This window comes from Epinephelus lanceolatus, chromosome 18, assembly GCF_041903045.1.
Source record: "Epinephelus lanceolatus isolate andai-2023 chromosome 18, ASM4190304v1, whole genome shotgun sequence".
NCBI classification, from domain to species: Eukaryota; Metazoa; Chordata; class Actinopteri; order Perciformes; family Serranidae; genus Epinephelus; species Epinephelus lanceolatus.
The window spans coordinates 33,326,545-33,354,178 of NC_135751.1; the positions used below are offsets into that span (position 1 = coordinate 33,326,545).

The window sequence follows — 27,634 nt, forward strand, 5'->3', positions numbered from 1 at the left end:
CAGCAGCTGTCTTATTTAGACATCAATGTGCCGGGAGCAGGCGTCGTCGCCATGACCCAGTTTGAGGAGGTCCTGGACGGAGTGCGGCTGGCTCTAACCTGGGCCTCTCCCGCCGAGATCCAAGCACTCCTGGAGGATTTGGTGGAAGGGCAGATAATTTCGGAGGCCTACGGCAAGAGCTTGATTTGGCAGCAACTTACTGAGGGGATCGCACCTGCGGCGTGTAAAGTGGGATCTGATCTGAGAGGATCGACCACACATTGGCACCTCGACCAAGGTCAGCTCAGCCAGGTGAAGAATTTAGGGTCAGGAAAGTCTATAGGAAGGGCTGTATCATCAGTGGGTGAGCATGTCAGCATGAGGTCTAGGCTAAAAATTCATCTACTTTGTGAACATCAAGTTGATCCAAGACTAAATCAAGAATTGAGGGGAGGACCGGTGACGGACGAATGCTTCAATCTCTTTTCTACCCCGATGGGACGTGACAACCAGTGCAGTCTTATTTTTGATGACGAAAATACAGAACTGCTGAGGAGTGCAGAATTAATGCAGAAGCCAGTAAGTGATAATGAAAGAGTGTTTAAGGGGAATTTGGAAGATGAGAAGGAGTGGTTAGAGCAGGTAGAGGAGGCGGCTAGGAGGATAGCTGTTCCTCTGTGGCAGCACTGGGACAGAGGACAGAAGATGCTGCTGCCACTGGTTCCTGCCAGCATGACTGCTGCCAGCTGTGCAACAAGTGAAAACACAGCGCGAGACGGCAAAGCACAATGCCCTGTTTTTAATATGGAAGAGGAAACAGAGCTTGCAGTCGCTTGCAGGACATTAGACTTGTACGCTGACAACTTTGACTACACAGAGGTGGGGATCACTGACCCGAGCTTCACACTGTGTACAGACGGAGCAGCAAAAGGCCTCTGTTTCTCGACATATGACTCTGTGGCGACTACTGGACTGAATCATTTGAATATCTCCGGAGCAGAAAGAAATGCTTCACCTGCTCAAGCCTGTGCAGCAACAGTCACAAACATCACAGACAGGCTGCAGGGCATTCTGGATGCCTGCCGGGTAGCTGACAGTACAACAGAAGTGGACCTGCTCTGCTTGATGGAAGGCGCACAATGTGGCACGGATGCGGAATTTACAGAAGATATTGCACATTTGATTTCTCCATGTGCACCAACAGATACTCAAACTGACGCACAAGATGACTCTTTTTACTCCAGCGTGGATCAGAGCATGACATTAGACAATGTAGAAAATGTTTGCAGGGCTGAGGAGAGGGTGGACTCACAGTGGGGTAAGTTTGCATCATCACATCACGTCTCCTCTTAACAAAAATCATTAATTTGTTTATCTAAAGATACAGTATCAATAACATTTGCTCTGTATTTTATGACTATGTCCTCATATTAGACAAAAACAAGCTGTTGGTTGGTGTATTTGTTTAGGACAGGGTCCATCTTATTGCCATGTCCTTGGTATTTCTGTAGCCTGGGGCTGACTCAAAATGAAACTGAAAGTAGGGTACAACTCAACCACCAAAACCTGTCCAGACGTTTACCTAAAACAGCAGTGAATTAACACTGCCTGCCATCTCATGCAGGTGACAGAGCTGACTTTCATTTATGCAGTGATTATTATGGTGAAGCACGAAAGGGGAAATGGAAAGTACCTGGATATCTTGGAGAGAAAATATGTTTCTTTTAAATGTTATGGCTTCAGTTTTCATATAACCCCCAATTCATCATGCACTTGAGTACATATATAAGAATAGACTACTACTGGCATCAGTGATCCATTGGCAGAATCAGTTCTAGAAATTCAAGAAGACACAGAGTGTAAAAAGAGGAATAAAGAGTTAGTATTTGTTGTGCAAGTTGAGGTGGACCAAACACCCATGCTTGGTCATGAACAACCTGCTATCAGTGCGCATAACACAAAGTTGAGGCAAGGTTTAAGAATGTTTGGCCTGCATAATGATTAGCTCTGTGGAAGTTACTGTAACATGACTCAATTAAAAGGGCAGCCTGGCTTTCATACATTTGGGTGTGACCTATTGTGATCCCTGTTTACCACGTCAAAGGTTAACATTATTTATGTGCTAGCATTTGGCTAACAGTCGTTTCATTTATTCCCCCCAGTTCAGTTGATGTTACAGCTTCAGAAACACATTTGTGCCCATTTATATTTAAGTTACAAAGAGAAACAGCAGTCCCTGAGTCAGCTTCATAAGAATAGACTGCCTTTATGAAGATTCATTTCGCCTCTCTTTGTCTTTGCTTCCTCTCACCTCCTGTCATCCTGCTCACACTCTTCGGACTCTTTCCTTTCCTTACTCCTGCAGGACAGACCGCCATATTTCCTTGCACTGACTGTGTATGTGTGTATGTTTGTGTGTGAGTGTCCATCTTGCACATCCACACACACCCATTGTTTCTGAGGACAGTAGTTTACCAGTATCATGTAAGTGGCAAAACGGGTACTAATCTCGTGATGTAATGAGCATGGCAGCATAGCACACAGCAAGCGGTGTATCTGCAGTGAGAAACAGGTAGAACAGGTACTTTCCACTCATAGCCAAAACTCCCCGTGTTTCCTTGTCCACAGCAAGAGATGTTGAAGTGTGTGTGTGATGTTTTTATTTTACCTGTTGGATAGGGGTCACACAGAGAATCAGAGACTCAAATAGTAGATTTTAGACATGAGCATATATATTTAATATTGTAATATTTGGAAGAGAAAAAATACAAGGATAGCTGAAAAAGTGTTCAAAAAGCAACAGATGAACATATGAGGAGGGGCAGAGCCGGCCACTGTAAATATTTGGGGCTCAGCCCAAACCAAAGGGGGGCCAGGGTCATGCTCCCGCTCAGATTTTTTTCACATTCATGGCAGCTTTATGCACTATTTTTCAAGCAATTTGAGATACTAAAATGCCCAAAAATCTGTACATAATTTGTTAAAAACGTGAGAGAAGAACACAACAAATGACTAATTTTCACTCCTGCCACCTAAAACGAGGCGTGATGTTACTATTTTTAAGTTACATAACATAGGTAGGGTAGAAATTTGGAGTAAAGGCATTACTAATCTTGAAACCTACTTTTGCACAGGATGAATATTTAGCTGACAGATCTGCTACATTTGAATTCATGCAATAATAATCTGTGGTCTTCAATGCTCTGCACATTTACTCAGTTATATTAGATTTCTTTAATATAAAAGCATAAACAACACGGGTATATATTATTATCTGAATGACATGGTTCAAAGTATTTTAAAAATCTAAAAGATTTGGGGCTTTTGAGAAAACATCCAGGGCAGGAACCACAGGAGTCACAGGAGTCACGCCAAAGCTCCGCCTCTGCATACATGTCTGTTATGAAGCATTCACTCAGGCAGAGCTCAGGTAGAAAAGAAAGAGGATCTTAGATATAGAAGGCCATGATGGAAAGGGGGACAATAAACTGACAGACCACCCTAATAATAATGATAACAAGGTGATAACACAGTGATAACAAGGCTGTAGTTATGATACATATTGGGGGGGGGGGCATCACCCCCAATATTAAAATATGCCCAAAAAGTCCCCCCAAGTATATTGTTGACAATATATACATGAATAAAAAATGTACTATGCTACGTAAGGCAACCACACACCACTGTCCAAAATAATCATGAGCAAATGTAAATTGCAAATGTTACATTTGGTTCTACCTACATATGGTGTGCTGCAGTTCTGCTGCCGCACCTGAGCAGAAGCCATTCTTCGACCAGTGTGTAGGTACAATCATTGTCAAACACTACTGTCTCTTCTTTTCATTGCTTTGAAATGTATTAAAAAGTGGAAACTAGAAAGTAATTAGGGATGTCCGGCTCAAGTTTTTATGCACCTGATCCCGATCCGAGTCATTTATCATTGAGCATCTGCCGCTACCAAGTCCCGATTTGATACTTCTGTGATCCTAGATAATACAGCTACACAGTGTACACTTCACACCCTGCATCAAAGCTGTTCCTTAGTGTTACTTTATGTATTTATTTATTTATTACTTAAAAAGTAACTAGGTATAAAATGACAACCCCCTAAACGCAAGATACTGTCAAACTGAGCTGAAAGTTCTCATAAATTTTGGTAACAAAAACATAAATTAACAGTCTCGTGCTGCATTTTTGCTGTTGTTTATGGCGTGTGGTGTTTTACCGTGGGCGGGGCTCAACCCGGGCTCTTACACATACACACAGGTGCACAGCGGAGTGAAGGAAAGAAAGACAGCAGGAGAGTTGGAGACGGCTGCACTCTGCATATCTCTACATTAAAGCTTTGAGTAAAAATGCCTGTGTGACAGGTGACATTAAACAAAGGATCAAATCATCTTTATAACTCTATATAGCCAATGCCGATCAGATAAAAAAATGCTTTAATTGGCCCTGATACCGATCTTTGAGATCAGATCGGAACATCCCTGAAGGTATTGTGAGTGTTTTGTAGGCTATATCACTGTCCATACTTATATTTTTTAAGTGTTAGCGTGCCTTAAAAATGTCGTAAATCAGGTCATAATTAAGTCATATGTTGGCTCCCTAACATGGCGCTTAATCATCGAAACTTTGTGAACCTCTGATCTAAGATTTTTATTTTAAAATACTCTTAAATGAGCTGGGATAGGCTCCAGCCCCCCCGCGACCCTCAAGAGGATGAAGAGGTTAGAAGATGAAGATGAATACTCTTAAATGGTCTGTTTAGCTAGCCTGGTAGACCATCCTGACAAGTCTGGACTGGGTGCCACCCCAAACCTTCTCAGTGGGTGGGAGTCCTCGCCTTGACAGACCAACTCCTTCAGCCAGTCAGCGTGACAAAACACCAGGACACGTCTTCATCATCAACAGAGCCAGTTGATAAATCAAGCTTTTGCCAAATCCAGTTGGAAGAAGGGAAAAAACATCTTTTCCTTCGTGAAACTCCACAAGTGCATACTCTTGTTCTTGATTAATTATTGTTATTTGACAATCTTGCAATGACTTCACTAATTGCTGTGTTTACTGTGCTAACAATACAGTTAGCGCTTGTTGCCTCTGGAGCAGCCATTACTGTTCTGCAAGCTGCGCCCTGCATTTTTCATCATCAGCTACAACGTAATCCCTGATTGATTGCTTACGCCAGGGCCACACCGGACGCGGAAGCGCTGCGAATAGCCTTGAAGCGCCTCAAAGCGAAGCCAGTTTCCTTTCGGCGCCCATGTTAACCGATTGTGTCATCCACACTGGCCGCGCCGCACAGCTCCGCGAGAGAGATGAACACACACACACACACACGCTCTCACACCCACTAATACAACACACACACACACGAGAGAGAGAGAGAGAGAGAGAGAGAGAGAGAGAGAGAGAGACAGCTATAGGGGGTGGGGGTTGGGGCACACACACGCAAACAGAGAGAGATACCCATGATGGAAAAACAGCCCCAAATGTGACGGAGACAACAGCTGGGAGCAGAAGCGCTTGTCGACCGGCGTGGAGAAATGCGCGTCTGATGTGAACGGGCTCGCGCAAGAATTTCGGTGCGCTGCGCTCCGCAGCACTTCGTTGGCAGTGTGGCCCTGGTGTTACACTGACAACTACGGTGCGGATCCCTCATTGGCCCCAATTGGATTTTAATTCCTGGATACATGGCGGGGTGGCACTGAGTGCAGACTGATACAGAGAGTGGAACAGAATATAAGTTCATGTCATCAGGATGGTCTTACCAGGCTACAGTTTAGCTGTTAAGTTTCTAAAACATTATTCTCCAAAGTTGTTGCAATCCGGCATTGGGCAGTGGTTGGAGAATCAGACACTGACGAAAAAAGGGGAGTGGTGGTGGATGGGTCCAACAAACGCTAACATTCACCTGGGAGGACTGTGTTCGCATCCCGTAAGACTATAAAGCCAAACCCTGTTTTTTTTTTCCTCAACCTAACCATGTGCTTTTGTTGCTTAAAACTAACCACATATGTTAGTTGTAGGAGAAAAAAAAAATCAATTCGTAGTGCATGTATTTTAAAAGAGATGTATGCAAACTGAATGCGTTGCCCATACCCCATTCAGGGGTCGGCTCGCAAAAAGTGTAGATTAAAACGGTCCCCCTAATGTTGAATAGCTGATTACGGCCCTGGATGATAATAATAAAATAAAACTGACTGATACAAAACTGATCCATGGCAGCAACATGCCACAGATGTCAGATGTCAGCTGTCTTCACATCCAAATGGGGAGATTATTTTTAGAACCACAGAAATTTGATGAAGCTGAATGGCATGGTGGAATCAAGGGTCTGCAAAGACATATTTTGGCCACATGTCTGCAAGACAGTACAAGAGAGGTCCATGACTGGATTTCTAGTGAAGTGAAAGGCAATTACTGGAAGCCAGAGCGCACAGGGACATGAGCCAGGCAACAGAATTCTGTACATATTTGTTTAACAGTATTTTTTTTCCTGACTGAGCTGTTGTGTCAGATTTTTGGTCATGAGCAGTGACACCTGTGGTTGTGGTTGATGTGGTGATGTACAGTATGTAAAGCTTTGACATGCGCTGTGTGACATCAATAAGCACATCCCATCTCCTGTGCCCAACTGATCGTTTACGCACCGTTGAAGGGCTTTTAAAAACTTTCACACTAAAGCAGTTACATGAAGATCTAAACCGAAACTGCAGCTTGTTTCAGAAACAAACCGATGCTCCCTATTTGTGGCAACCCAACCGCCACAGGCGGTTGGGTTGGCTGCTGTGGATGCGCATTTTTAGGCAAAGTGAAAGTAAAAGCCGAGTTTATTGTTAGACCAAGCAGGTTGCGCGCACTCACCGCGGTTACTGTATAGAATGTGAGAGGAAATGCGCAACGATTGATGTACACTCAGAGACTGGGAGTTCATCGCACAGATAATATACAGCAGGGGTGCAGAGGACTTGAGCATCACCCAGTGAGGCTGGCCCAGCAGGTAAATGTAATCCCGGCTCTGATGGGGAGATTTGGGCGCGTTTATCCAAAATGCGCATGCATCGACAGGAAAAAATGTCGGGGGGGTTTCAACTTTTAATTTTTATATCCGTGTTTGACGTATTTTAGCGCCGTTTTGTAATGCTTTCAAGTTATTTTGATTAAATATTCGCAGTGATAAAAGTTTTATCTGTGTTTTGCATCATGATGTGATCGGCATTGAGAAAAATACATTTCCAAAAAGGCTTTTTGTTATCTGATACCTTTTCTACCTTTAAATAACCTTATTTATGACCACCCCAAAAAATGTAGATGGGTTTAATACTTTTTCAGACTTCTAATAATATGATGCTTTGTATGACTTTACCCTCCGAAATGGCGAGTCTACTCCATTACGCATGTGTTCAGTGCTCTACTCCAGCAGCCCCCCACCCACCTCCGTATGTGAAATGGTGTATGTGTAAACGAGATTGGAGGTTCTTGCCAGGGGGTGTTAGTGGAACAGGGTATTTGGGGGGACTTCCAGGACAGAAAAGAAAGTGATTTTAGTAAAGGCGTGGATGTGTGTAGGAGTAGGCACAAGGAATTTCACTCATTCATGATCAATAAACACTTGAAGCTTTTCTCTGTCTCTTGCACTTTCTCTTGTAGTTTGACAGTCCTGCAGTTTGCAGTTTCTGGACCATGTGTTAAGCTGCATGTGATTGTGTGTTGTTTTTATCTGTGGACTTGCTGTATAAAGCAGCACGGTACTGTACTTATTTAAGTTGACAAGTTCCTCATTCTTTGGCTGAGGCCTTTTGTTTTGGGTATTATCGGGTGATAAATCAATTCCTCTAATGTGTCATTTAAAGCTGGCTGAAGTAGCATTAAAAACTGGGGTATTATTTACACTCGTAAAGGGACAGTTCACCCCCATATCAAAAATACACATTTTCCCCTCTTACCTGTGGTGCTGTTGCTCAGTCTAGATTGTTTTGGTGTGAGTTGTGGGTGTGTGAAATAAAGGATGCCTACCTTTTCTCACATATAATGGAACCAGGTGGCACTAGATGACTCAACAGCAGTGTCTCTCTCTAAAAATCACAGCACAGTTACTCAAGTTGACATCTCGTGCATGCAGCAACCTGGAAAATGAGGCTAATGCATAAGTGTCTAGTCTCCATATACAGACTCTACATTCAGTGAATGTAGAGTCTGTAGGCAAACCCCGGAGATCTTGCCTCCCGAAGAAGAGCGGAAGAGCCCTGGTTTCCGGTTGTAGGCTGTTTGTAGTCTGCGTGATATTGACCAATCACATTTGAGCCAGCTACAGTTGTTGCCAGGTTAAACGGTCCGTGCGGTGAACTAACGAGGCGGAACATAATTGGCGTCACTGCAAACTCTGAATCCATCGCAATGGTTCAATATATTTAGGCTACTTATATATAAACGGAAGTCGGAAACGGAAATTCGCCTCCTCCGCCCAAATCAAACTGGAATGCCAAAAAATCTGGGGTCTGCCCCCAGAGGCTGTATCGCCATCTGCCGGAAGTCAGACGCCGAATACAGCCGATGGGTTCCGAGAATGATAAGTGCCAAACACTGCAGTTCTTTTGAATGGCCTGTTGAGGTTGGCTCCAGAAGTGAGTCGATCCCCATAGACCCCCATAATAAAATGCCAAACTTTACAGCAGAAATAAACATGTTAACAGACAGTTTTGGTCTCTGTAGGTAATTTCAATATTTGTGACAACTGTACTGGGATGAATTTTCACATAACTCACCTGTTTACATTTTATTAAGGCTTAAAGTTACGCATATTTTAGGGCGAGCCCACTAGAGTGACAGGCTGCCGGCAAGGAGTCAGATCCACCCCTTGCTCCTCCAACCTCTCATCCAAATATGGCCACTTCTGGCTCCAAAAAATCAAGATGCTGACGGCCAAAATTGCTGCACTCGAGCCTTCAAAATGGCAGTCCACAAACCAATGGGTGATGCGTCTAGTATTTTATACAGTCTATGATCTCGTACTGTCACGAGCACAAGCCTGTCATCCATGATAACATTCACAACGCTCCTTCTGCGCTGTGATATGATAGGCGGATGTAGTCTTGTAGAAACAAAATAGTTCCTACATGAAACTATTCACAACATGATCTGTGGATTATCTTGAGTAACCAGGTCGTGATTTCTGGAAAGAGCTGTTGAGTTTTTCAAATGTATTTTCGATGCCTTGTGCACCACAAGCCGAGTGCCATGTAGTTCCATTATACTGGAGAGAAGGCAGACATCTCTACAGCCGATATCTCCAATAATCAGCAACTCACACCAAAACAATCTGAACTGATAAATAGCACCACTGGTAGGAGGAGAAATATGTGTTTTTGATTTTGGGGTAAACTGCCCCTTTAATTTACAGTAAACAGCAAATGCTGACTAATTAAATTTTGATAACGTGAGACACATTTGAGCTTGTAAGTCAGAGTTATGGTGAGCTTTGTTTGGTGAGAGTGCATGTGCATGGCAGGAAGTTGGTCTGCCTATCCAGCAGCTGCCACCATGTAACCTGAGAAGACAAACAAATTGCCTACAAGGAAGTCTGTCTTCTGCCAACTGGACCCAAAGCCTATCTTGAACTTTAAAAGCTACATGGCCCTGATGCCTGTGGCTAAATTTTTTTATTCATTTTAAGTGGTCCAAACAGTCAGTCAGCCAAAGAGAAAAGTCAGCAGTAAAATTCAGGTGCTTTCCATATAGCGCTTGTGTAACCCCTCGAACACCACCTGACAGGGACCAGAGCAGAGGCACTGCTTTCTGGGTCGACTTTTTTTGCAATCGCTCCTCTCCCTAAAACACAGGAACTGCCAATCTGCAAATTATCTGATCCTCCTGACATCCTCTGTGGTCTTTGCACCAGTGTTTGCTGTTGTTTTGTCAATCTGCAACGCAGATAAAATGGGTCATTAGAAAATTTAGTGTTTTATTGTACTGAAAGTTATGAGTCATCAGAGACAAGCATTTTAACAAGTGGTTGGTGTCAGCAGTGATTTTGCCTCCTCTTAAAACGAAAGTTAGTTGCATACCGTCTGAGCCTTTTCATACAAAAAGAGGCGAGTCAGGGCCTGTCTCTGAAACAGTCCTACACCGAGACAAAAGTGACCACCTGTGGAAACCACCTACCATACACAATACATGATACAAGTTGCACGCTGTATTATGTAATGTGACCCGTCTTAGATTATTATCAGTGGATGATATCATAACTGTCTGATGACTCATAACTTTTGGTAGAATAAAACATTAAATTTCCTGATGATCCATTTTAGCTGGGTTGTCGATAGACAAAACCACAGCGAACGCTGGCTCAAACACCACCTCGAGTCACGTTTTCAAGCTGTACTAAAAGAAGGTTGTCTCTGGCAGGTAATTTTATGTCTGATGATCCCTCTCGCATTTATTTTATCACACAGAAGATTTAGAGTCCCACAAGCTTGATTGGACAGGTTGAGGCACACTCGTGTGCTGTGGCTCTGCACCTCTGAGAAACAAACCATACATACATAAGAGTCCTGGGTCTCTATTTAAAGTGGACTTTGATATTTGTAAATTTAAGAGAGCTGTGGAGATTTCTCTGCCTGATTTAGGGAAGTCGTTTAGCATCCCAGATAGCTGCAGCACAGGCACAGAGGCACACCCAAGAAATGTTGTGAAATTACTGTACAATAAACTGTAGCATTGGCTGTGATGAATAGACGACATCTGAACTGAGCTCTGTGATTCAGAATAGGGTAGTTTTATCGTAACAGTTGGCGGCTGTGGCTCAGAGGTGGAGCAGGTCGTCTACCAATCAGAAGATTGGCAGTTGGAGCCCCAGCTCCTTCAGTCCGCATGTTGAGGTATCCTTGGGCAAGATACTGAACCCCAAGTTGTGTGAGTGCATTTATAGTTTAACTTAAAGTTGCTGTCTTGTAAGCTGTACTGTCTAAAAACACATGTGATTGGATGTTCCAGAACACGTTGGAGCAACTTAGTGGTGGTACAGTTCCTTTATTATATGTTATCATATGCATCTTAATTGCTGCTGAGGATAGTAAATACTTGGCTGGACATGGCTTGAATGTTTAGATGTGTTGTAGGGCTGTCTCAGATACCAGTTTTTGGCCATTGAAGCTTCATTGAGAGTTGAGAGATGACGAGACTGGAGACAAGAGGACATTTCTTAGAAACATCAGGCGGCACGGTGGTGCAGTGGTTAGCATTGTTGCCTCACAGCAAGAGGTTCCTTGTTCGAACCCAGGGTGGGGGAGCCTTCTGCGTGGAGTTTGCATGTTTGTCCCCAAGTCAGCGTGGGTTTTCTCGGGGTACTCCGGCTTCCTCCCACAGTCCAAAGACATGCATGTTAATTGGTGACTCTAAATTGCCCTCAAGTGTGAATGGTTGTCTGTCTCTGTGTGTCAGCCCTGTGATAGTCTGGTGACCTGTCCAGGGGGTACCCCACCTGTCACCCAATATCAGCTTTGTTAGCATGCAGGTCACAGTAAATTAGGCATAATAGCTAGAAAAAATTTGCAACGGTTTGACGGTTTAGCTGATACTTAGTTTTCAGATGATTTGCCAAGTCCGTTCTAGAGTTTTGATGTGCCAGCTTCCTTTAGCATATCTTGCACTTAAATTTCAGGGGGCGTCTTTGTAAATTTTGAAACTATTCCAGATGCTTGGCTTTTGACATCTTGCTACCGTACCTGTAAACCTGTCACAGATGGTCAAATTGTTGTAGTCACAATAGTAGGCCTATCACTACGTTTAAATGTTCTTGTCTGAGAATAATTGTGTTGGATCACTATATATTGATTCATGGGCTATTTGGGATTTTGGGGTGAAGGTATAGAAAGACAGAGCATTCGAATACTGATTTGGACATGGGTTACCGTTGCGGACGAAGCATTGAAGCTTTCAGCTAAGCCCTACTGTGTTCTGATTGTCAGTATAGTATACTGCATGTGAACAGTAAGTGATGACATCATAGCTGCTCTAAAATAATACCCGTGAGTTGAGGTAAGACAAGGTCATTTTATTTGGATAGCACATTGTAATACACAGAAACTTATTGTGCTTTAACTGCAACGTGTAACATGTACAGAAAAATAAAGACAAAGAAAGTGAAACAATCACAAAATTGTAAAAAAAAAAACCACCTAAAACCCACATCCACCTTAGAGACATAAACCACACACACATGCAGAGAGGCCATCAACAAGCCTGACAAACAAACTGTTTTCATTTTGCAACTGATTATGAGTAAGTTGCTTCACGAACGTGTCTCTTTTGCTTTTGACCCGTGTCTGATGATCTGTTGTGAAGACCTCTTTACACTGAGACTTTACAATAAGATGCACACATCGTCAGCATTTATTGAATCTAACTGGTGCAGTGCTCGTTCAAAATGTTCCTGTTCGGATGGGGTTGATTGCTTGGCCTGTGGTATTGCTGCTGGCAGCTTTGTTGAGAACTGCTCACATACGCAACTTCACACTTGACACTGAACTTCCTGAGCAACACATCTCAGCTCCAAACAGCTTTTGTTTTATTGTGATTTAGATATGAAAAGTATTGAATCACATTGCTATTTTAACTGTGCCCCAACGTAACAAACAGAAGGCCCTTGACGCATTAGAAAGAAAATATGCAACTCAGGCTACTTACTTACAGTGAGGAAGAACTTTGTACCACTACGTTTTACTGGTTACACTGCAGATTTAGATTTTGCTCACAAAATATCACAATAAAACATTAAAATATCCAGAATTATACTAGAACTGAAAGCTCATCTTTGAACAGACTTTAATTAAATGTAAGCACATTGGACTGCTAATGCCTCTTTGTCACTTCTACTTCAAAGGAAGACACTATAGCCTACTGACAGAAAAATGTTACTGGTCACGTCACTCAAGCACATCACATTCCTTATACATTTAAGAGAACAATGAGAGCAACCTCATGTTTACAGTGACATTTAGCTATGAGGAAACTCGCCAACTTGCCAACACGTGCCAAATCCTCATCTAATGCTGTCTGTGACAGTCATTATGTAATGACTCTGGTGGAAACTCAAATGCAGAGAACACACAGGAGGCAGAGTAGGGTAAAAAAAAAAAAAAAGCATGGACTTTACTTCAGTGCAAAAAGGTAATAACAAAACTGACGAGGAGGCAAAAAAATCCTTGAAACCAAACGGGCTAAGTTACAAACTGGTCCAGGAAATCAAACAAAGAGATTGCTAGAAAGGGGTGGGTATATATACAGGGATGGCTGAGAGGATAATCAGGGGCAGGTGAGTAAGTGGCAGCAGGTGCGATGAAAGGCGGGAAAACTGCAATAACACAAAAGTTAGTTAGTACTTCAAAATAAAACAGGAAATATAACAAAGTCCAGAGTGTTACACATTAGCCACTGCTAATCAAGAAGTTCCCATCAGTTCAATGCAATACTCAGGCTACTTAAATGCTGCATGATGCTTTCAGTCTTCATGCATCAACATGTTGGCAATATTTTTAATTTCATTTTTGTGTATGTGCGTGTGTGTGTCCTGTCAGGTGCCAAGATGCAGGACGTCAGTCAGGACCCGTTTCTCTGTTTGGGAGATCTACCAGGTTTGTATTGTTCGAGTTTGGATTACTTGTTCGACTGTAAAAAAGGCTGAATGGCTCAACATGAATCAAAACATTGACTTCATGGAAAGTTACTGCTTTTACCTCATCGTATCCAAAAAATATGAGGCAGACCGTGTTGAAGCCTACTGAATGAAACAGAACTACACTGCAAGTGCAAAACTGATAAGCATCAAAGCTACAGCAGGTAACTTCTGTGAAAATAAATTTAGTCATATTGATGAAACTGTCACTGTATCCACACAGTATAACACGAGACAGATATTTATGTTCCTCCTCCTCCTTCAAGTGCTCCTCTGCTCCTCTATCACCACATTCTGTCATTTCCTAGTGGAAGTGACAGAATATGGTGGTAGATGTGTTCTTGTTTCTCTTGAGAGGCCACAGTGTTTGAACAGTTGTCGTTTTATTGTGGATTTTTGTATTATTTGTTGTATTTGTTGGGTTTTAAATGTGTTTTGACGGGTTGCTACCAATCTCAATGGGACTTCCTGGTTAAATAAAGGTTAAACAAATCAAATAAAAGTTACCAGCTGTAGCTTTAAAGGAAATTTAGTGAATTTAATATAATATTATTGATTGAACTGAGCTACTGTTGCTTTGAATACAGCCATAGAGATGTTAACTGATGAAAAAAATCAATTTTAATGGGCATGTTTAACATGATCATATCACAAAAAGATGGTCTAGAATCTGGGCTGGTTGAAGGTGAAAATAGTGTACATTCACACATTACTGGTATTCTATACACTGGGTTCATTTGTCTACACTAAAGGACAAGATAAAGACGACAATTGTAGTGCCCTACAATTGTAGTCAGAAAAAGCTGATAGATATTGTTCTCTACCTGTGTAACTGCATCCTGATCATTCACCTTCAAGTGTGCAACTTGTTATAACGTCCATTTATCAGAACTGTTTTAGCTGCATATCTAAGTCAGTCTTAAAGAAGCTCAGATAGCCGGTAAGACTTGTAGCAGCTGGACCTTGAGCTTGTTGTGCTCCTCCTCTTCATTCAGAGATGTTGCTCAGTAGGAAGAGGTGCCAAAACCCTCTGAACTGTTTGAGACGCCTATCTTGATTCAGAAGTTCTCGTACGCCTCAAAAACATAACCGAGACTTTAGGAAAGCAGCCAAAAAAACAGACGTGCACACCTTAAACTGTCCTTAGCAAATATGAGCAGAGATGGGAAAGCAAATGGTTGCAAATGCTTTGTCTAATAAATGCTCATTGTTTGTGTTTTAGATGATTTATCGGAATTCCTGAATGATGATTACCTTGGGAAGTTTGTGGGTAAGTTGCAACCAAACTTCCGCACACATTCAGTGTATCAAATGGCTTACACATGAGCACACATATTCAAGTATGAATGCAAAGGTAATCTTTTGTCTAATTGCCTCCTTTCTTAGACACAGGAGCGCTCTTTGACGATCCCTGTCTCAACTGTGAGGAAGAACTCATCACCTGCTGTAAGAGGCTCTTGTTGCAGATGTTGACACAAACAGGCAATACATGAGAGTAAAGGAGGAAAAATAAAGGGGCTTAAGCTTTAAAAAAAAACTTTACTAGATAGTACAATCAGGGGCTGGGCAGGAAATATGTTATACTCCATATAACATATTTCCCTATTTGATATAATTACAATGCTATATGGCCATTTTGTGTAGTAATGTCATCTCAGCAAATGTGCAAGACCAGTTTGTGGCAAAGAGGAAGGTTTTAAACTCAACACTTTTCTACATATTGGGTTTTAAAAAGGTCAGTAGAAAAGAAAAATATATATTTGGTGCCAAAAAAATTGAGACATTCTGCAGCGGCGTCTATAAGACCCCAAACACCAAGAAAGTGAAACCAATGGATAAAAAACACAAGGGTTAGGAACCATTTTTCTGAGTTTTATCTTGTCTACCATTTCCTTCAAAATCTTCAAGATGTTTGGGGAAACGTGTTGCTGCTTTGATTTTCAGTTCACTACCGAAATGCATGAGAGCCATTTTTGGTTATTGTGTCCGTTAGCTGCTTCACTGACTCTTTTACTTCCTCTTTCGTGCACTTTAGGTGATCTTCCCCCGCCAATGGAGCTGCCCGGCTTTGACAGCCTTCAGCAGATACAGGAGGACAAAGTTACAAGCACAACAAACACCAGGAGAAAAAGATCCAGAGGTATAAAACCGTCGCTAAGTAGAACTAGAATTGGTGAAAACTCTCCTGGTCACCTCTTCGTCATGTAACACTTAATTTTTGGAATGCAGCCACAAAATTCTGTAAGCCTGAATTAATGTGTGGGTTTTAACTGTAACTTTACACTTTACATCTTCTGTTTATATTTTTCATCTCCAGCTTCCCGATCACAGCCACGCACTGATGAGAACACACCATCTAGGCCGAAAAGGCAGAAAAGAGCAGGTGACCGACCCTGACTGTGTTTGGTTTCTGTCTGTTGAGTATTCATGACGTGGCTTCAAATGTGGGACACTGTGAAATATATAACCAGAGCAGTGTCATGTCTGCCAAAAGCAAATTACCTAGCTAATGTTTTATCATTTTGGAAACCACCCTCTTTTGTTTGGCAGTCTCAGTGTTTTGTCAACAGTTTCAGGGAGCCACTGCTTTCATTCATGTATATATCAAATCATGTGGCGTTTTTTTTTGTCACACAGTGGACATTACTATTAGGAAATGATGCAGTCCAATGAAATCCATCCATCTCTTTTCTGTAGCTTGTCCAAGCTGGGTTCACCCTGGACAGGTCACCAGACTAATATCAGGGCCAACACATAGCAACAGACAACCATTCACGCTCACATTCACACAGGGAACTTAGAGTCAACAATTAACCTAACCTGCATGTCTTTGGACTGTGGGTAAACCCCTCCAAAAAACAAGTTGACATGGAGACAAACTCCACACAGAATGGATTCAAGCTGAGATGCAAGGTCGACCCCAATGAAATCAGGCTGTACAGAAATCAGTGTAAACCAATGGCTGCCTTGAATGCTAAGATGCTAACAAAATTTGTAGTTAAAGGGACAATTCACCCCCAAATCATTACAATCTACATCTTACACTGTCACAAGCACAAGCCTCTCGTCCATGAGTAGATGCACAGTCACTTCTGCACAGTGATATGGTTGGTAGTTGTGGTTTGGTAGAAAGAAAATAGTTACGACATGAAACTGCTCGCAGCAAGGTCTGTGGATTATCTTGAGTAACTGGGTCATGATTTCTGGAAAGAGACATTGCTGTTGAGTATTTCAAATGTATTTTTTTTAGTACTTTAAACACCACAAGCTGAGTGCCATCTAGTTCCATTATATTGAAGAGAAAACAGACATCTCTATGGCTGATATCTCCAACACTCAGCAACTCCCAGAAAAACAGCCTAGACTGTTAAATAGTGCTACAGGTGAGAGGAAAAATATGTACTTTTGATTTTGGGGTGAACTGTCCCTTTAAGGAGCTTAAACTTGCAAACACAATGGTGTGTTCCTTTAAATAATTCTGGTGGGTCTGGGCTTCTTTTGTGGCTGCCTTCCTGTGAGGTTAGCCAAGAATCATACTGTAATGTTTACAACCCTTCAACTCTTGCAGGTCGACCAAAAACCGAAGAGCCACAGGCTGAGCTGACTGTCACTCAAGGTACGTTTCTCATGTTCCTACTGTAAACTGAAGCAATACTTAGGGGAAGAGATAGACCCTGTAAGTTTTGTTTTAACATTTTAAAGGAGCATTAAAAATATATTATATAATATATTAATGTTATAAATATCAACTGAATAGCTTTTGCAATGCACAGTGCAAGGCTATGTCATATGAACACTATGCACATGAGAGTTCTCTATGTGAGTAAAATGACATTTTACAAACAGGGCAAACCACGTGAGGCTACAGTAGTAACATATGACTCATGGTTTAAGGGAATGTTGGTTGGTTATGGTTGACTCGGTTCCTTCGTGGCACAAGGATGCAGATTGAGAAACAGGAAGTTTAATTTTGAAGTCGTCAGATAAGCCATCACACCGTGAACCAAAAGAAGAACTCTGTCCTCACTTGACTCGATTCTATTTTCAAATCTTCTAAGTCTGCTCAAATGAAAGTCGCAGGCATGACACAAAATCTTTGGGTCCTAATCTCTTGTAATTCCCTTGGAAGCAAACCTATCTGCATGTTTTCCTTTACCATCCTTTGTTTTTGATTCACCCAAGGTCAACAAAACCTGTGGGCACAGACAGATGAGGGTTGTTGTCTGTGTTTCTTTTGCAGACGCTGACACAGGGTCAGAGCTGAGTTCACCAGAGACGGCGGCCCCCCCATCCACTCCCCCAAGAATCCTTCATCTCCATCCCTCCATTCAGTTCATCACCATCCCAGACAATCCGGGATATCAGGTTGTTCAGACACTGAGTCTCTCTCCTCCAGTTATTACACTTCCACTCCCCAACACAGCTGCTGCGCCTACTTACATTTTAGGTGAGTAAAGTATTCACATACACTGATTAACCAGTTTCAGTGCAGTAGCGCTGGGAAACATCCCGTCTTTTTTTGTTGACATTGTGTGAGAGAGGAGTTGATTGTGAAGAGGAAATGAAAATTCAGTTGGTATGCAGTTGCCCTGAAAACTGGATTATCAAGCTTCCTCTAAGAAGTGTAGCTTAAATAGGGGTGTAATTAGCAACCGCTGAACTATTTCCTGTTTGAAGCGACTGAAAAAGTTTTCTAGCAACTACTTTTCATGTTCATCTAGATACTTGTTATCCACAAAAATTTCAGTCCTAGTCCCACTGAATATTATGCTGTGTTTGAGTCAGTTAAGCATGTCCTAGGTCAGTGGTTTCCAACTGGTGGGTCGCAGTCCAAAAGTGGGCCACTGGTCCATTTGAAAGGGACTGCAAGTGACTTGCAAATGTGTCAAGCTTAAAAGTTCAGTGAATTTCCGGCACAATTTAGGTGCTGGTTTTTGTTGTAGAGTGAGTGACTAATGGACAGCTACTTGACAGGGACAGCAAACTAGCTTGACGATATGGCCAAATGCCAGTATGACGCTGAATATATTAAGCAGTAAGGACATTGAACTAATGACCGAGGAGAAATCTAGACCCGTGGCTGGACCAGTTGGGAACCATGTCCTAGACAGACTGGAACCACATTGTCTCCATTAGAAGTTATGTATCTGGTAGGATGTGGAGTCTCCCAGGGCTCAGTCCTAGGTCCTCTTTTGTTTGAAACCCCCACACCTTTGCCCAAAATGAATTTCTGAATTTGGCGACTGGTTCTGACCACGCGTGCATGTTAGTGCATGCGTGTACTGGCTAGCATTCACCACTACTTTGCACTGAGCTCACATGGAAGTTACCACTGTTATTGGGACTGTGTCATTGTGGAAGCATAGTGCCCACCCTTACATTCCCCCCTGGTTAACACGGTTAGCTCTGTCAGCACTGTTGCTGTTGTTTGGTGCCATTTATGGAGTTAGCACCTTTAGCAACTAGCCGCTAGCTCAGCCTCCTTCCATGTTGAGAACCATGTCTGGAAAACTTATAGGCTTTGAATTTCACATAGAGCTCCTTTAAATTAATACTAAATGACTCTTTTACAATGTAATGTATTCTGTGCACTATAAAGCACTTTGTTTATGAAACATGTTAAACATATTAACTTGCCTTGCCCCTTTTTTTATCCAGTTCCTGCTGCTTCACCACCCTTCAAACGCCAAGTGCCACCCCTCTCCCCGAGTGAGTAAAGAACTCTTTAATCTTGGATGTACATGTGCGTGTCTGCCTGTCTCTACTTCTTGTGCACATATGCAAAGATCCCATTCTGTCAGTTTTGTGTAGTTTATACTCCCACATGTATAGTTTTATTTCTGTCTTTTAAGAAACAAAATGGAAACCTCTCTGTACTGACTGCCGTGTGTGAGAATTCAGGGTATTGATTGTTCTCCCTTTGTGTTTTTAGTTGACGGTGCAGTTGCACCAGTCCAGATGAGTTCATCCCCATTAGGATCTCTGTCGGAAACCGCTAGCAAAGCCATGTCTCCCACTTGTACCTCACCCCAGTCTCCTAGCATTGGTGAGTTTCAGTATCTCTCTTTTCTCCCTGTGTGTAAATTACTGTGTGGAGTTACTGTCATCTTACAAAAAACTTGACATGCTGAATTTCAGAGATGTCTGCATGTAAGGAGTCACCCCTTCCTCAGTCTCCCACTGTCACTGACATTCCACGTAAGTTACCACATGCTTTAATTCCTCTTTTCTGCTTTGATGTAAAATTTCTCAAAAACACAAATCATGTTTTGTGGATAAGCAGGTTCACAAACAATTGTGTTTCTTTTTCAGAAGTTGTAAAGGACTACATCCAGGAAGCCAAAGCCCATATGAGTCAAACCTGCCAGGATATGGAGGCAGGCCTTAGCCTGACCTCTCATTATGTGGATGTGCCAGTGAGCCAGAGAGAGACTCGCTCTGGAAAAAGCACAAACAAAACCCTGGATAAGGAGCTTATCATCATGGGAGACACTGATCGGCAAAAGACCTTGCTGGGGCCGAGTCAGGTAACACTTTCACTTTAATGGGATGGATAAACAGTTATCATGTAGTGCTTTCTAAACATAGCCAAATTCAATACTATACAATGTATCCTCATACAACAGCTTGTATGATATCCTACAAATTTGCACCCCATGAATAACATTATGTGCTTAATGTAAAGTTGCAAAGGTTAGGTTAAGTCAAGTAAAGTTACTGTAGTTAGGTCAAGCTCCCAGGAACATCGCTCAGCATTGCTTCCAGTTTTTCCCAGTGGCCACTTGTGGTATCACAGCAAATAAAATCCTGTGTGGCCCAAAACCATTATAAAGAGACATCTGTAAAACAGTTGACAGGACACCTTTAACTGCAACAAGTTCAGTTATGACTCTTTCTAAAATAAATTCTGATCCATGGAGGTTTCATATTTGTAAAACTTTCCTTGAGCTGAGAAAAATGATTATAAATCTGGGACATCTGAAACATGATGATGATGTACATTAAAATGCCTCAGAGTTTACTGAAAGTTCACACGTTTCCGAACACCAGTGTCCTGGGGAAAGTGTTTTGTGGCCCATCCACCACCCCTAACTGCCCCCTTACAAGACCCCTTCTGTCTTTACCTTCCCAAAGACGTGGGTTATACACAAATTAGTGTCTCATGATGATGTGGGATATGTATGAAATACGTACAAACAGTGCATGAGAACAGCCTATACTGTAAAGTATGAAAGTTTTGATTTGTTTATATCCAAAACATTGCTGAAATCATTGGCTGCAACTCACTGGTATCCATATGTTTGTCTTTATCCACCTAGATCTTCGAAGGCTCAAATGGAGACAAACCCAAACGCTACATAGCGCTACTTGGCAATGCTGGTATGGGAAAAACCACCCTGATCAGGAAGCTGTGTCTCGACTGGTCCAGGGACTGCATCCCACAGTTTGACTTTGTCTTCTTATTAGATGGAAAATCACTCTCTTTAACAGAGGCGACCTTTAGCCTTAAGACCCTCCTCCTAAACCTCTCCTCCTTTGCTCCTTCCTGCATGGACCCCGAGGCAGTGTACACTCAGATCCTCGCAGCCCCTAAGCGCGTGCTGATCATTTTTGATGGGTTTGGCGAGTTGCGGGACTTTGAAACTCTTCTCCAGACTCAGGAAAAAGACATTATAGCATCATTGCAGAAAGACAGTAAAGCACAGAACTTCACAGTAAGACATTTATACTCTGGCATCCTTCAGAGGATCCTCCTTCCAGGCTGCACTCTTCTGCTCTCGACACGGCCAAAAGGCACTGCCACCCAGCTACTCCGGCGGACAGACAGCATTTTGGAGGTGTGTGGCTTCAGTCCCACAGACGTAGAGACATATTTGTCTCAGTACTTCACTGATCCTGACCTCAGAGCATCTGCTTTGCACTGCTTAAAAAATTGCAGCTATCTCCACCTCCTCTGCTGGAACCCTGGACTGTGTCGGTTAGTCTGCTTGGTTTTAGAACAGTGCAGAAGTTCAGAGGACCTCCCGAGAACTTTAACTGGACTCTGCCATCAAGTGCTTCGTCTGATAATGGAAATGGACAGAAAGAGCATGCACTCACAGGCTGAATCTCAGTCAGAAACATCTATGCAAACAGAAGAAGAAGCCCAGACAGAAATCTCAAGTAGTTCTCAAGCAAAAACGCAGCACAAAAACACTCGGAGAAAGTCCAGAGCACAAGTTCGCCCTGGCTCGCGCACCCAACGAGCAAGGAGGACAAAAGAACAGGACAAAGAGGAAGATGATGGCGATGGGGAGGGGATGAGGAGTGCTGGAGAGGAAGCAGACAGAACAGAGGAGAAAGAGTTGCTGTCCCAGCTGAGTTCTTTGGCCTGGGAGTCAGTCAAAGCAAACACCTGCACCCTCCCCACAGGACGAACCATATCAGCCAAACTCAAGGCGTTTGGCCACAGGACAGGGCTTTTCTTCTCTTGCCACCTGAGGGCGGGGCAGGTTGTCGCAAGTGGTGAGACAGAGGGAGGGGGAAGAGAGGATAGTGAAGAAATGGGAACTGGAAAGAAAGGAAAAAAGGGGACAGTCTCTGAACATGCTGACACTAGTGATGACCACATCCTGTTGTGGGCCAATCCTTTTCTTCAGAGTTACCTGGCAGGGGTGCATTTGTCTCTATCAAGGTAAAAGTTTCTTGATTCATCAGAGTAAAATAGTCTTCCTCTATGTTTTCTATTAGAATTATTTGGATAAAAAGATTAAATGAAAAGTGGTTGATTGAGTGTTAAGCTTTTAAGCTGGCATAGTATCTTCTATGTCCTTTGTTTAAAAATGAAAGAGCACATCTTTTTCCACTCCCAGCCTCTTTTCTCTTTCACTTTCAGTGCTCTACCCTCTCTGAATTTCCCTGACTCTTTCCCACTTTCTGTTTCCTCAGGACTATAACAGACCGTGCCTTTCATCCAACCCTCCCTTTCCAGTCAGGCCAGAAGGGACGTCGGAGACCCCAAAGGGAGGAGCTTGAGCTCACTCAGCGATTTGCAGTCGGACTCCTGTTCCACGACAGAACAGAGCTGCGGAGGCTTCACTCACACACAGAGAAAACCTTCAGAGATATGGTCACCGCCAAGCAGGCTTTAGTAACAAAACACCTTGAGGGTCTTTCCTACAGTGACCTGAGCCCCGCCCAGGTCCTGGAAGCATGTCACTATGTGTATGAGGCGAACTCCACGCATGGTGATGGTAACAGAGACAGTGGCAGCACACAATTAGTTGCCCACCTGGCAGCAAATCTTCCGGAAGTTCTGACATTTCGTGGAGTTCCACTTAAGCCGTCGGACGTGTTCGCTGTGCAGCATGTTCTCGAAAAGGGTGGAACTGAAGGTAGAAGGTTCTGTTTGGATCTGGAGGATTCGGGGATACAGATTTCTGGACTCAGAGCTCTCGTAGGGCTCCACAACATCAACACATACAGGTATACAATTAAGTTTGTAAAACCCCTTCCCCAAACAGTGATTGTCCAATCATAGCTTAACAACCCTAATAAGTGCTCAGTTCAAAGAGAGCTCTATGATACTAATCCATTGAAACCAATATCAACCCTTGGGTGTCTTCTAGGGCATGCATTGCTGATGTCATCACCTTATGGGAGCAGTTAGAGCAGAGTGGTGAAGAAGGTCTCCTACAGGAGACGGTGTCCAAATTCAAGATCCATCCTCTGAAAGCCACACAGGTGTGTCACATAGAGCACCTGGCAAAGCTGGTGAACATACATGTGCACAAGAGGCTGTCAGACAGGTAATACAACCCGCCACCTTCCCACACACACATGCAGATAAACTGCAACATACAGACTGTGTGTGTCTGGCCTCTGATGTGTGTGTGTTTGCTTTTAGTTCCAGCCAATCAGATTCAATCCTGGCAGAGGGAATACCAGCCGTCAAAGAGCTACGCAAGCTGGAGTTTGAGTGAGTAGATCTGACATTTGACCAGTGTTGGGGTCATTACTTCAAAAAGTAATCTATTACTTCACTTAATCACTCCCTGTAGAAAACTATGCTGGTTAGATTACTTCTGCAGCACTCGGCAACATCGCCTGAGATGCATTGTTACGTATTGCCAATTGATAATATGATGTTAAACCTTACATTTGCCCACATATAGGCACAAAACAAGGCTCAATAGGAGAGTCAATATGGCACTGCAGTAGGCTGTAACTACCTACACCACCTAGTATAAATCTTAATTGCCTCAAAATAACACATCAAGAGGCCTAAACAAGGTAATACAGGAGACTGGCCTTCTAACACCATTAGATGACAATGGACTAAAATGGCGTACAAACTGTTTTTAAGGGGTCAAACATACTCCAATGAACTCACTCAGTTTGCTCGTTCACAAACCATGGTTTCATAGCAGATATGTCCAGTTTATTTGACATATTTATCACTAAAGCAGTGGTTATACCTCATGAGGAAGAGTCTCTCAAGTCGTTTGTCAGACAACCTGTTCCTTCTCGGAGTCAGCACTGTACGGCATCGCTGTTGTCGTCACGTTTAATGAGCTTTTCCTATCCACCCATGCAGATGATTAATTAACTTATGTAACGTAATTAGTAACAACATTGATTAGGAACTGTAATGTGATTACTGAATTTAGGAAGAGTACATTTGAGTAGAATTGATGATTACAATGACAATAATGACTTTATCTTTCTGTCTAGGCTTGGTCCAGAGAAAGGTCCACTTGCTCTTCTCAAGCTGTGGGGGCTCCTGCCTGATCTACAAAACCTCCAGCACTTAGAGTAAATATACACCCCTTTACTTTTAGTTCTTCTAGTGCATTTGTGCGTTTGTCTCAAATGTCTGATGGTTGCTCTCCTTCTCCTTCAGTCTAGAAAACAGCAAGATAGGTGACAAAGGAGCAGAGAAACTGGCCGATGCTTTAGTCTCACTCTGTTCTCTGGAGATACTCAAGTGAGTACACTGTGTTCCTTTCTCAACCTGTGCAACATAGTCTTTATGTATAGAATGTGTGTTTAGCAAAGTGTGACCTCTCTCCTTCCGGTTTCTAGTGTGTCACAGAACTGTATCGGAGACCAGGGGATGAAGAGACTGGCAACCACACTGAGGGATCTGCCCAAACTGCACTGTTTAAGGTATATTACACACACACACACACACACACACACACAGGTATATATACAAATACCTACACAACACCACCCACTGTGGTACATACTGTAGACCCACATAATTTCACTTCCCTATCCCCTCCCTGTGTTTGTTCCAGTCTCTACAGTAACGTGATTTCTGATGAAGGGGCAGAGAGTTTAGCAGCTGTCCTCCCACACATGGCTTCGCTCACTGACCTGGAGTAAGACCTTACATATATATGTCATTAGAATTCACATGTATGATTTCTGTGTGTACGTGTGTGTTTTAATGGCGTGCTGTCCTCATATCTGATACCTCTTTGTTTATTCAACTGAAAATGCTCTGTGGTATCTGTACTTTGCACTGGATATCGTTTTCATTAAACTATGGACAGAAATTGAAACACACACATCAAATGAGGAACCACTGAAATAAAATTAGACACAAGTAAATGTTGATCAGGTGATCTTTAGTGAGTAATACGTTGGGGTGACATTTAAAGTGTAAATTGTTTTCTGTTTGGCAGTGTGAAGTACAACAAGCTAACAGACGTTGGCGCACAAAGCTTGGCAGCCAGTCTGAGAAACTGTAAGAAAATGAAAACACTGAGGTAAGAAAACATGTGTGTGTAACCACCTCGCCCCTCTCCTTTTGGGCAAAATATTTCACTGCTCCACAACCAAAACCAAAACCAGAGCATTGTTATCTCACTTCCTTCCCTGTCATGCCATATTACATCACAATATTTTGTCCATCTCATCCCATCACAGGATGTGGAACCAGTGTATTCCATACGGAGTGTTTGAGAGGCTTCAACACCAGGACAGCCGGATCCAGTCCTGGCAGTAGAGCCACATGAAACCTCCTTACCAAAATGAACTTTTTATCATGCGTCTCAAACATACATGTTTACACTACACAATACATTTTCTAAAACATTTATGTTGAAGAAAAAGGAACAAAGTGAAAGCGTGAGAAAGTGAAAGTGCACTAAAAGAAACTAAAAATGAAGTTCTTTGCTGCTTTAGTCAACATTTGATCTTGCCAGAGTCTTCCAAAGATCCCACTTAGTGCCACAGGGAAGTAATTCATCCTTCAGCATTACACAGTGTTGCATGTGTGCACTGTGTGAGTGTGTTGTAATTCTTGGTACAATTTCAAGAAGCTCATTTGCACTATGATATGTGACTTTATGTTGGTTGGTCTTTTTGTTACGCTGTTTTTATCAAATGTCTGCTACCATGTGTTGTTTTTGTGACATGAACAGTATTTTTGTTTGCACTTCTCTCTGTTGGCTGTTAATGAAACATTGCTTAACAATCACCTGGCACTTTATTTTACATAAAATGTCTCATCTTGTCACCATCGTTTTCTTTCCTCTTTTTTTTACCGCTTGTCATTTGACATGTTCACTGAAGTTATTGTTTTTTTTAATAACTTCTTTCCCAACAGGTTTCTGTTCTCTGTTTTCATCCAGCCTGACCTTTATCGTGTTTTGGTGTTTGCCACTGTGCGTAATTGACCATATCACTTTATCTGCATTAAGCCATTATTTTCCACCAATAGTTTGCTGACTCTACAGGGGAGGCCAGACTTTCCCCTATTGTGATATCTTGGTAGAATAAGGGGAACAACTCATCTTTACTGACAACATAAATACTTTGTTTTTACTTGTCGTGTTCCTCAAAGGAAAATTTTGGTATTTATGATTCTAGACCTGTATTCCCATGTGTTTGTGTCTAAAGTACTATTCGGACGGGATTAGTTTTACATAGGGATGTGGACTAATGTCAGTTTACCACAGGATGTCTGTAATATAAATGTCCGATTAGCACGGGACAAAAAATCTCCTTAATTCTACCAAAGATGGAAGTGGTGACTCGGTTTGCGCCCTGGCATCACCTCCCTGTCGGCATGTGTGTGCTATGTTGCTTCCTGTATGTGTTATATTTAGCTGAAGGATAATAATAATCAATGATTAGCCTAATATGAAATATTGCCCATGATCAGGATTGTGTGTACACAGTGTGCTTTCTTCTCGACCTTTTTGATTGGTCTCCCATGTAGGGCTATGCGATCATTAGAAGAATGTCCACTATTACAACTGCCGACGACACCGAATGCATCTTCAAGCGCCTCCATCATCGAAAAACGCAGTAAAATGGTTGTAAACAGGACGTGACGAAATATTTACATACATTTTTACAGAGGATCACGTTTGCACGGGATAAATATTACCCGAGGTATTTTCTCCGGACCGTTTTACAGAAGGTAAAAGTCAGACAGACATGGCACATTTGGACAGGACTAAAATCCCTGGTAATAATTACTTTACCCCACGTCTCCAGGTTAAACTAATCCCGTCCAAATAGGGCTTAAGTGACTAATGGAGACAGCCATTTTATGCTTCCACACCAGCGATGGCCATGGCTAGAGGCATTATGTTTTCATGTTGTCCATCTGTCTGTACATCTCATTCTCATAAATGCTATATCTCAAGAACACCTTCAGGGAATTTCTTCAAATTTGGCACAAACGTCCATTTTGATTAAACAACGAGCTGATCAGATTATTAGATTTTGGTTGTCAAAGGTCAATGACACTGTGACCTTGCATCTGTTTAACTCTTGTAAACGCTATAATTTAAGAAAGCCTCGAAAGAATTTCCTCAAATTTGGCACAAACATCCACTTAGACTCAAGGATGAACTGCTAAGAACTTGGTGGTCAAAGGTGAAGGTCACTGTGACGTAACAAATATGTTTTTGGCCTTAAATAAAGAATTCATACACTAATTATGACAATATTTCACACAAATGCCTAATAAGATACAATTAT

The 27,634-nt window shown here is 42.4% G+C and overlaps 1 protein-coding gene across 3 annotated transcripts; it reads left to right on the top strand.

Moving 5' to 3' along the window:
- Window positions 1-26,162, top strand: ciita (class II, major histocompatibility complex, transactivator). Of its 3 annotated transcripts, none has more exons than XM_078161179.1 (22): window positions 1-1,297; window positions 13,554-13,610; window positions 14,874-14,921; window positions 15,038-15,097; window positions 15,687-15,791; window positions 15,969-16,034; window positions 17,220-17,267; window positions 17,892-18,098; window positions 19,310-19,360; window positions 19,584-19,697; window positions 19,790-19,849; window positions 19,964-20,178; window positions 20,971-22,325; window positions 22,580-23,116; window positions 23,260-23,439; window positions 23,538-23,609; window positions 24,365-24,445; window positions 24,534-24,617; window positions 24,716-24,799; window positions 24,934-25,017; window positions 25,324-25,407; window positions 25,568-26,162. In XM_078161179.1, exons 1-22 carry the CDS (start codon window positions 52-54, stop codon window positions 25,644-25,646), a joined length of 4,917 nt encoding a protein of 1,638 aa, XP_078017305.1. In that variant the 5' UTR covers window positions 1-51; the 3' UTR covers window positions 25,647-26,162. The 3 variants fall into 3 exon arrangements, with proteins under 3 accessions (XP_078017305.1, XP_078017306.1, XP_078017307.1); XM_078161181.1 differs by lacking the exon at window positions 1-1,297 and adding an exon at window positions 6,575-6,979; XM_078161180.1 differs by lacking the exon at window positions 15,969-16,034.
- Window positions 26,163-27,634: the final 1,472 nt, after the last annotated feature.

Excerpts from the sequence above, each read along its gene's own strand:
- ciita (XM_078161179.1), top strand. The coding sequence starts at position 52 with ATGACCCAGTTTGAGGAGGTCCTGGACGGAGTGCGGCTGGCTCTAACC. Across the intron at positions 24,618-24,715 it reads TGTTCTCTGGAGATACTCAA|TGTGTCACAGAACTGTATCG; the intron begins GTGAGTACACTG and ends TCCGGTTTCTAG. Across the intron at positions 24,800-24,933 it reads CCCAAACTGCACTGTTTAAG|TCTCTACAGTAACGTGATTT; the intron begins GTATATTACACA and ends TGTTTGTTCCAG.